Below are 10,506 nucleotides of genomic sequence, written 5' to 3'. Positions count from 1 at the left end.
GTAATGTATGCCAATTTTGGCTTCTCTTACAGAATGATGGAATTGACCAAATTGACTTTTAGAATGGCATTAAGTGGTTTGCATCCATAAAGATTCATTTAAATGTGTGGCTTCCAGTGAGATTAGGCTCAATTAAATGCAACTTTAAATAGTATACTGTGCACCAAAGTGAGAAGGGTGTTAATCCTTAATGGCAACCACACACCACCAAGACATTCCATAGCCACCAAAAAGTTGAGGGAGTTTTCAGAGGAATAGAGCTTCCAGATTCATTTGAAAAGATACAGAAGTCCCAATCAATGGGATACATGCTGGAAGGGAGGTCCCATGTAGCAACGAGCCCAGGAGACCCATCAGGTCCGCAATAAGAAGAATCTGTAGGAGATGTCTTCTTCAGATACAGAAATTTCCATTGAAATGAAGACTCTATATCTGCTTGGAAATTACTGCAGGGAATTCACTCACTGATACCAGCCAGATGAATCTTCTCTCAAAGAAACCGATTGCATTTTTGCCCAGGCAGTGCATTCAGTGCAACTGGGGAATGAACTGATCTGAGAAGTCATGGAAGCAGAGACAAGCCCTTCTGCTGCAGAACCCATCCCTCAGGGATGGGCTACTTGTTGATAAAAACCACAGACTCCCACCTGATGAAGAAGTTATACATTCTCCCCAGAAACATTGCATTAAGCCTGAAGAAATTCTTCCGATGATCCACAACTACCTGCTTATTAAGGGAGTGGAATTTTTTCCTGTGAATAAAAATATCTGAGATCTTCATGGGAGTCCTCACTGGGCCAACACCTTGAGAAGTCAGGAATGTTGGCAATCCCAGTACCCAAAATGCCTCAGTGAAATCAAAGCAAATGAAATCATTCCATCATAATCTGTAATGTGGAACTGAGCAAGCAATTGGGAGGAACAGCTTGGAGTTACCCTATGAAGAAGTTGAGGTCATTATGACAATGATGTCCACAGTGACACCAGTCCAATCATGAAATCATGCAACATGTTTTAGTGATGATTACCTTGGAGACATTGAGCTTGCAAATATGTACATGCAAGATATCCAGATAGAATGTTGCTGCTATGAAGTCTGTGGGAATTGTCCCTTTGCAGAGGGATCTAATTTTGGTTCGTTGCTTGACAATATCACTTGTCCCAGTGCCTTCACCACAGATTTAATGAAGACATCTACAGCAGACTGGTGCCAATGCTGTCAGTATTGAGGCATTGATTGCATGAGGATCCCAGGGGCTAAATGCAGGAGTAAATATTCAGTTTATGCTAGCACGTGCTATAAATTTTGGAAGGAGTTTGAGTGACCTGCATTCATTTCTGAGGGTGCCCAGTTGGCAGAGAAGCACCTTCAAAATACAAATTAGCTGGATATTTGCTCCACTTTACACTAGTAGGGCAGATTTGAACATTATGTGTACTGGAGCATTGTTTGATGTAGGTGTAACACCGAGAGAAGGTGAGGTGCTCTTGCATGGATCACAACAGCAAATACCTGGTCCAGTGTTACCCAGAATTGATTAGTAGCATTGTAATAGAAACTGGAACGTGCAGTGCTGATGTCAGTCCAAATTATAGGCAGAAAACTGCAAATTAAAGTTTTTTTTTTGCGATGTTTATTTTCTTTTTGTATTTCCTCCTGGTTATCCTTGCATGAACTTCCTATTCAATTTTCAGTTGCCTTGCAATCAAATCCGGCAAAAGATAAATTAGATGCCTGATGCAAACAACTACTTGCACTATTTGAGTATGGCTAATTAACTTTGGGTCTAAACGTTCAAGCAGCAGCAATTTTCCCATGACTAAAAAATTTTGAAAATGATTATTTTCTTTGATAGTCAATAGCCTAGACTTATTTGAAGGTAACGAAAAAAAAATCGAAGGAATGAAGGTAACAGACTTTCAAATACAGTACATAACTAAATTAAGAATACCCATTGAAACTTGATGGCTCCTCACTCAGGCTTTATGGACAATAAGCAAAATCTGCAGCCTTGTTAATCCTTGGCTTAATGATTTTGACAGGCACATTCACTTGTTAATACCACATGGGAGTTATTGGGTGCAAGTCTGAAATTGAAGTTAGAAATATTGTACTTGCTAGTTGGACATCTCATGTCTGCCTCAGCCTCCTTCATTAGCAAACAATGACCCTAAGTGGCATACATGCTGCTGTATTCTTTTAACATCCATTCCCTGAAAGGTAAAACTATCATAGTTTTTAAACCAGTTCACCCATCCCTCCCACATCACACTCGTTCTCATCTCCACAACTGGTGATCTGCCTCTGGTAGACCATCAGAGCCCAAATGCCACGGCACTACAATACTGACACTGCCGGTATTGGCCTCTTTTGGCATGCACATTGAACAGGGAACGTGCCTGTTTTTGCACCTGTGCAATTCCTTGCCCCCTATAATGTTAGGAAAAGTTACTTGATATGAGGAATCTCTGAATGAATAATATATCTTTGTACATATATAAACTATTCGATTTAGCTGCTGCAAATAAAGTAGAAATTAGCTTCATTTGTCACAGGTATATCAAAATGTGTGATTTGTAACCAACGCAGTCCGAGGAAGTGCTGGGGGCAGCCCACAAGTGTCGCCATGCTTCCAGCAGCCACATAGCATGACTCAGCTTACTAACCCATATGCGTTTTTTGGAATGTGGGAGGAAACCGGAGCAGCCGGAGAAAACCCATGTGGTCACGGGGAGAACGTACAAACTCCTTACAGACAGTGACGGGAATTGAACCCCGATAGCAGGCGCCATAAGGTTATGCTAACTGCTATGCTATCACGCCACTCATAGGTAAAATTGCTCTTCACTGTAGTGTTCACATTTTCTTTAACTGACTGGCCACTCATATTAGGCTGGACTGTTCTCAGCCCAAACCACTACTTGTGTTCAGCCCTCATACTAATCACACAGCACACTGACCAGCTGCAGTGGCCGTGGGACAAACTGCTCATGAGGTCTCCACTCTGCAATCCTTCTCCAAAACAAAGGAGACCACAAGCGATGATTCAGCCCCAGGCAGTGTAATCTACAGCCCTACACCCAATGTCACCTGGACAATGTTTAGTAAAACCAGTAATACTGCAGACTCTACGAACTCATGCCCAGGAACCCTTATACTGTGGGTGACCAAAACCTGAGTAACTAAGTCGCTGGATTTAATGTCAGCCTGCACTTCTTAGAAGAAAGTAGTGACATGTCTCCAGCAGGTTTGGTCAACAACTTTGCTTGTTACGAGGAATGGGAACATTGCAATATATTGGGCTCCCTGCTCTTTTGATGTAGTGCTACTTGTTTTTAAACCAGAGGGTTTGAGAGGAGAAATGGTTTCTATTTTTGTGGAGCCCATTAAGTTCTCCAGATTTGTGCTGGAAGGTGATGGCTGAGAAGGTTAATACAAGAAAGGCTGTCCTAAGATGCATTGAAATAATTGTCACATAGACAAGCCTGCCATAAATAAAGTACCCAACATTATTGTAGAAGGGCAAATTCAGCTCCATTTTTGCTTAGGACGTTGCACAAAGCCTTCTATTTTGACCTGCTCCATTTGACTACTTCTGCATCATTTAACATCTATGGCCAATGTTTCAGCTCTATTACTGCTCAAATGAAATCCATTTAACGTGTGCCTAGTGTGTAAGCCATCCAATAGAGTATTTAAGATGCTAAGAAACATAAATAGAATGGACAGCTAACACCTTTTTTTTCCCCAGGGTGCTGCTGGATAAATCAAGAGGGCATACTTCTATGGTGATTGAGAGAGGTATAGGGGTTGTCAGAAGTAGATTTTTTTTACACAGAGCGTGGTAACTGCATCGGACACCCTGCCATGGTGGTGGTTGAGGCAGATATATTAGGGACATTTCGGAGATAGTTAGATAGACCAATAGATGAAAGGAAATTGGATGGCTTTGTGGGGGAGAAGGGCTAGATTGATCTTGGAGTAGGTTAAAAGGTCAGCACAACGTTGTGGGCCAAGGGGCCTGTACTGTTCTATGTTCAAACTTATCTTTCTCCTCTAGAAACGTCTTCATTGACCCTTTCCCATCTAAGGGATCTTAACGATAGCAGCTATATTTCATTAAGATGTTTAAGTATGTTACTAAAAACACTTGAAAATTTCTGCAGAGGTACCGTGGTGAGCATTCTAACCGACTGCATTATTATCTGGTTTGTGGGGAAGGGCTACTGCATGGGAATGAAGAAAGCTGCAGAGATCTATAAACTTAATCAGCTCCTCCATTGGCACTATTCTCCCTAGTATCCAGGATATCTTCAAGGAGCGATGCCTCAAAAAGGCAGCATCCATCATTAAGGACCCCCATCACCCAGGATATGGCTTGTTCTCATTGCTACCATCAGGAAGGAGGTACAGAAGCCTGAAAGCACACACCCAATGATTCAGGAATAGCCTCCTCCCCTTTAACATTCGATTTCTGAATGGACATTGAACCCATGAACACTACTTCTCTCCTTTTCTTATTTCTATTTTTGCACCACTTGTTTAATTTAACTATTTAATGTATACTTGCAGTACTTCACAGTTTTTTTCTCTATTATTATGTATTACATTGCAGTGTTGCCACACAGTCAACAAATTTCACGATATATGCCTGTGATACTAAACCTGATTCTGATACAAGATACTGTTCAGCCAGTGATATAGGAACAGAATTAGAATTAGGCCAATTGATTCTGTTCTGCCATTCTGTCATGTACTGTGCTGTATTGTTCGATGTTCTAATGTCTGAATTGAGAATAGAGGCAACTACTCAAGGTCTAGGACACATGTCATAAAGTCCAATAATCTTGCAAATGTGATCAAGTTGAGAAACTGGTGTAGAAGTGCTCCATTGCTTTCTGGTACTTTACTCCATTGTTTTTGCATCTGTGCTTGGTCAAAAGACGAAACAGAAGTGAATAAGGGACAGTGCTAGTTGTACCTTCATAGATAATTCACCCATGTACAGCAATGAATTCCTTTGATACCATCCCTGGCAGCAGTGGTCATTCAGCAAAGGACAGTCGAAGGATTCATATAAATGCCAAACAAAAGCTGAAGCTGTCATTACAATGGAGGTCATCTCCTGAGCTAAATCAATGCTAAGGAAATTCAAGTTGGCAATTCAAATTTTGCTCAATCAAGTTTATTAGCTTGCACAGTTTTAGGTAGCTGGCCACGGTAATACCTGAAACATAATCTTATATTTGTTCATTTTAGCCACATTTTCTATCCAGTGAAATAACCACTTTTTGCCCCCTAACCTTGACTGACCTTAACACATGCTGTCATGCTACTATAGGTAACTTAATTGAATGTCATTTGAATTGCAGAAAGATAAAAACACTAGATAATTCTGTAATTTTTCTTCTCTTTTGAATAAGCGAAACAAATTTCATGATATTTGTTTCGGCATTGCATATTCTACTACACCCCTATACTATTTTAAAAAAGATCTTGGATCTTCACAAAAAATGATAGTAATCTTGTTGACATGCCTATTATATATTTTGACTTTAGATCTGACGTCAAGAATCTACAACAATGTGGCAATGTGGAAAAATGAATAATTTTTTTATTTACACAGGCATGAGATTTGCAGCCAACAATGAAGCAATAATGGATTTTAAAGCCATTCGCAAAGATCGAGCTCAAAGATCTCAGTGGCATAGATTTTATCATTTCCTACATTATTAGTCAGGTATTATCTCAAAGGGCTCTCTGGCAACCAGAAACTTTGATGTCAACAAGCAAACTGAGCAGCCTTTCACTATGAAGAATTCTTGTAGACAGTAATCCAGGAAGTAAAAAAATGATATTTTTGTTAAATCAATTTTCTTTACAAGAGTGTGAAATGAAGAATTTTACATACACATGAGATGAAGGTCAAAGCTGATATATCATAAACAAACTTGAAAACTAAAATAAAATAGCTTTTTATTTTAAAATCAATGTAATTTTGAAATTTTTTTTCTGAGTGAGTGGCAATCCACACAGATAAAATTATTTATTGAAGGCCAGAGAGGTTGTTGAGCTATAATGGTTCAGTATGCCAATAAAAGCACCCTAAATGTATGCACAGAATCCCACCAAAATCTGTGTTTTAAAGTGAGGATAATTCATAAGTAACCTATTTTTGCTTTAGTTTACTGATTTCTTAAGAGTATGATAGAGAGGGTTGTCGAAATGCAGTCTGAGTAGGGTATTAGATCATAACATGCCAAGCAGAGTGCACGAAATTATGCAGAGATATCCAGGTTTCAGCCATTGTCTACACATGTCTAAACTTCCTCTCTTACTTAATGCACTGAGTGCTGATGGTTTCATAGCCATCTCTTAATGCAAATTCCAGTGGTGTTCATTATGCCTGTCCTGACATTCACAAGTTCTTAGGGTCATTGCAACAAGAGCTGTTTAAAGAATTACACGATAAGGTGATGAGTGATTAGTAATGTAGCACAACTCATTTGGTAACCAAACAAATGTGTCGTAAACTACTTGTAAGGACAATGCTTCATGTTACAGAGGCAAGAAAGAATAGCATTTTTAAAAAGAGACTTAAATGAGGCATTGCTTTATATGACCAATAATCATGATTATTTAATCACAAAATTTGAACGAGCCTAAGTGTGTTTATAATTGAATGAAGGGATTTTCAAAGATGTGTTTGAGAGAGCGTGCCTTTTGCAAAATCTCTGATCAGACACGGGTACAATTCTGCCACAATGACCACCATTTTGAACAATAAGACACTGTTCCGTGCACAGACCAAATAACGACAGATACATACCAGACATACATATATAAGGCAATTAATTTAAAAAGTATTATAACTAGCACCCATTAAGTGGCAAAGACACATAATAACACAGACAATATCCAATACTAATAGTTACTAACAATGTCATTTTCTAACTATACACAAAAGCTCTAGTCACTTGGCAAAGCATCTCATTATCATTAGCTAATCATCCCTTTAAGATAGCCCCTAAGGATTTCTGAACACAGTACAACCCTGGGATCTAAAGGGCTCCTTTGAGAAAGAATACCACTAATTTCAAACTGTTTGGGGAAAGTTACAGCGAAAGCCAGGACTGAAAGATATCGAGGAGAATTGAGTTGAAATGTCACTTAGCTTAATATTAGATGGGAATTTAACATTGTCAATGGAATTCATGTAATTCTTCATTTTAACGCAGTTTCATGAGATTAGAATGTGGAATGAATCGATCATTGAATTTGCTATAATAAGATTTGACTGTATTGGACTATAAAATTTCCACATTCTGAATGATTACACTTACTATGTAGACTTATTTACTGGTTCTTCTTGTAGCCTTTTGGCACATTTTAACATTTCCTTTGTGATATTTTTGCACCTAGGCAATCTAATTCCAATGTCCTGTTGTTTTTTTCATGTTATTTAAAAAAGAATATTCATGAAATCATAGTAGCTGATTAAAATGTAGAGTAGAAACCAAAAGAAAAGTTACTTGCAACATGTCAAAACACCACAGAAACAGTGACACATACAATAAGCAAAATGCTCATTAAATGTTATTATGATAGATAATATTAATTGAACAAAGCAAATTGGTTATCCAGAATAAAAGTGAATAACTATATAATATTGAGAGCCATAAACAAATACTTCATTGCATGAAACTTGAAAATATGATTGAAAAGTCATAACATTCTGATTAATTTAAATGAGTTTCTAATCCAATTTGCAGTCTTTGGTTATATATGCAAATTTATCAAAATAAAGCAGAATCAAGAAAAATGATAATTTGTTTATTGTAACTGTAGATAGATAAAGTTTAGTTTAGTTTTTTATATCTTCTTAACTGTGCCACTAGAACTTATGTCCAAAGACAATAAGTGCACTAATTATCATTAAACCTTCAAGTAACTCATAGACCATATTTTTCAATCTATTAATTTGACACTTCTGATTGTATACACTGTGTGTCAGTAATATACAAAGCACAGTCAAAGAAAAGCTACACTGAGAAAATGCGAAAAAGTTTTAAAAACCCTGTAGTTACGTAAATTACTTTTATTTTTTAAAAACTGTTTTCTATAAAATGGAATATTGGGTCATTTTGTGCTAATTGGATCATAAAGATGTTTTGAAATGGGACAATGGGAAATTTCAAGGCAACAGATGATAATATGGTCCATTGATACTCATCCTGAAAAGATATGTAGATTGGAAATTTCATGACTATAATAATGCTTATTTTTCTGTCCATGTCTATATTCAGTCTATCATTCCTATTTTAGTAAGTATATTGCATATAACTTTAATCAGTACATTTTATCAATAATAAAACAGTGATAAAAATACAAATTACAGTTACACCTTTTCACAAGAATATATTAGAAGATGCTGACATTATGTACTGCACATTGGTGTAAATTAAAGATAGTATTTCCCCCAAGGTTGCCTCATATCTTTAATGCCTCACAGGACTTTCACCAAGGACATCATTGGCAATTCAGTGCCAACAAAGTAAAACTCAGACCGCTCATTAACCTTTTTCATTTCCTGAACAAGTCAGAGAACACAGCAGACATAATCACAATATGCCTCAAAGACTTTAAGCCAAATTTAAAATTGGATCGAACAGTTATACCAAATCATTTTCAGAACAGCAGGTTACCATGTGCTTAGTCGTCTAAATTATATTCATCTTGGAGTTATAATGCCAAGCTTTACAATTATTCCTGGGTTTTACTAATGCAAATCTAACATAAATGAATGAATTATGATATGATCAGATACTAATCTGTATATAGCAAATAGGCATGCACATAGTAACCATTCCATTCTATCTTGGTAAGCCTTAGAAACTCAGGAGGGGCTCAAAAACAAATACATCTGTGAATAACAGACCATTGTTCTTCTCAACAGAGTATGGCCACAGCAGAGAGCACTAGATGATACTTTGACTAAAACTGTGCATCAATATTTCAATTGGACATTGCTGGTGGCAGATCAGGACGGCGGGTTTGAATTATTTTTGGTTTTGGAGAATTCTTCGGTTCGTCTTCATCCTCTGCTTCACTATCACAGACGTGGACAACCACACTGGGAGTTGATTCAGTTCCTGCATGTAATTCGTACTTCTCCCCTGTAAGGAAGAGGGAAACAGATTATAAATAGGGTTTGAAACAGAAAATGAAGACATTTAGGCGCCATCTGTGGAAAGAGAAACAAAGTCAACATTTTAGATTAAGAGGTTGAAAATAGAGTAACCTATTGGGACCAACCGTTACTTTCAAGATGAATTCCTTCCTTAATAGAATGGAACTTTTTCCGCAATATTTGGTTGACATTTATTTTCCTAGTTTCGGTGAGCTTGCTGACCATAAGTTAATTCATGGTTGTGAGGTATGTTGGGAATCACTATCACCATACTTCTGCTCATTGAGCCTTGTGTTACCAAATCTTTAAGTGAACTTAAGTGATCTTAAATATCCTAGGCAGTGAAATAAATAGGTGAAATTTGTTGAAATTTTGCAGCTTATGAACATTTTTTTCTGAAATTGGGTCGCGAAGGGTAATACCAAAATGAGCCATTTACCACATCCAAACTGTGCATTATAGCATAACCTATGTGATAGCAAATCTCGAGTCCTAACAGCATGTCTCCCACTTCTTAACTCCTTTTTGCTTGTCAAGGAGCAAGTCAGAAACAAGGTCCTGTACGAATGTACGTCAGGTGGAAATTTTCATTGGGGCACTCCTCTGTTTTTGTGGATGCTTGTGAAGAAAAAGAATTTCAGGATGTATATTGTATACATTTCTCTAAAATTATATGTACCTATTGCTGTGGCGCCTACTCGAACAAACCAACTTGGTCTCTAACCGGCATCATCATTAATGTGGATAGGAGGTGGACAGATTACACAGAATTTCTGCACCCTGATGTGTCAAAGGGTGGGAGACCAGGCATTGTAAAGTCCATTAAGATATCCAGAATGGGGCTGAAGTTTCAACTATGATGGGAAAACACTTACTTGAAAGGTTTCAGATGGCTACCTAACAATCTGGAATACCAAGCTGCTTACAAAAGGTCAAGAAAATGACCCAACATTGTTCAGTGGGTTTGGCTTAAGTGCCAGGTGCACGATTAAGAAATTCACAGAGAATACAAAGACAAATTGTGTGACTGATGGTGAAAAGGATGTCCACTCACTGGTCAAGTGACCAGAAAACAGTGATTGTATTTTAACCTACAGAAGTGTGAGGCAACACATTACTGAATGAAAACAAGCTGAAGGGATGAACACTAAATACTAGGATGTTGAGGAATAGAGATACATCAAAGATTATATCTACATGTGCATGAAGATAGCCGAACAAATATTATATATATGGCATTTAAGAGACACATCGGATATTTTCCCTAATTAGTTGAGGCACAGATTATAAAATTTATGAAACATGTTGCCACAGA

The 10,506-nt window shown here is 37.6% G+C and overlaps 1 protein-coding gene across 3 annotated transcripts in view; it reads right to left on the bottom strand.

Moving 5' to 3' along the window:
• Positions 1 to 5,595: 5,595 nt before the first annotated feature.
• The window catches only part of rcan2 (regulator of calcineurin 2), a 334,948-nt gene continuing 330,037 nt past the window's right edge, over positions 5,596 to 10,506 (bottom strand). For all 3 annotated transcript variants that reach the window (XM_059981615.1, XM_059981613.1, XM_059981616.1), the window contains one exon: positions 5,596 to 9,177. In XM_059981615.1, the coding sequence (XP_059837598.1) occupies positions 9,017 to 9,177 (161 nt within the window). In that variant the 3' untranslated portion in view covers positions 5,596 to 9,016. The remainder of the gene's footprint in view (positions 9,178 to 10,506) is intronic.

This window comes from Hypanus sabinus, chromosome 10, assembly GCF_030144855.1.
Source record: "Hypanus sabinus isolate sHypSab1 chromosome 10, sHypSab1.hap1, whole genome shotgun sequence".
NCBI classification, from domain to species: domain Eukaryota; kingdom Metazoa; phylum Chordata; class Chondrichthyes; order Myliobatiformes; family Dasyatidae; genus Hypanus; species Hypanus sabinus.
Note: the sequence above shows the minus strand (reverse complement) of the source record. Positions and strands in the feature narration are given on the sequence as shown.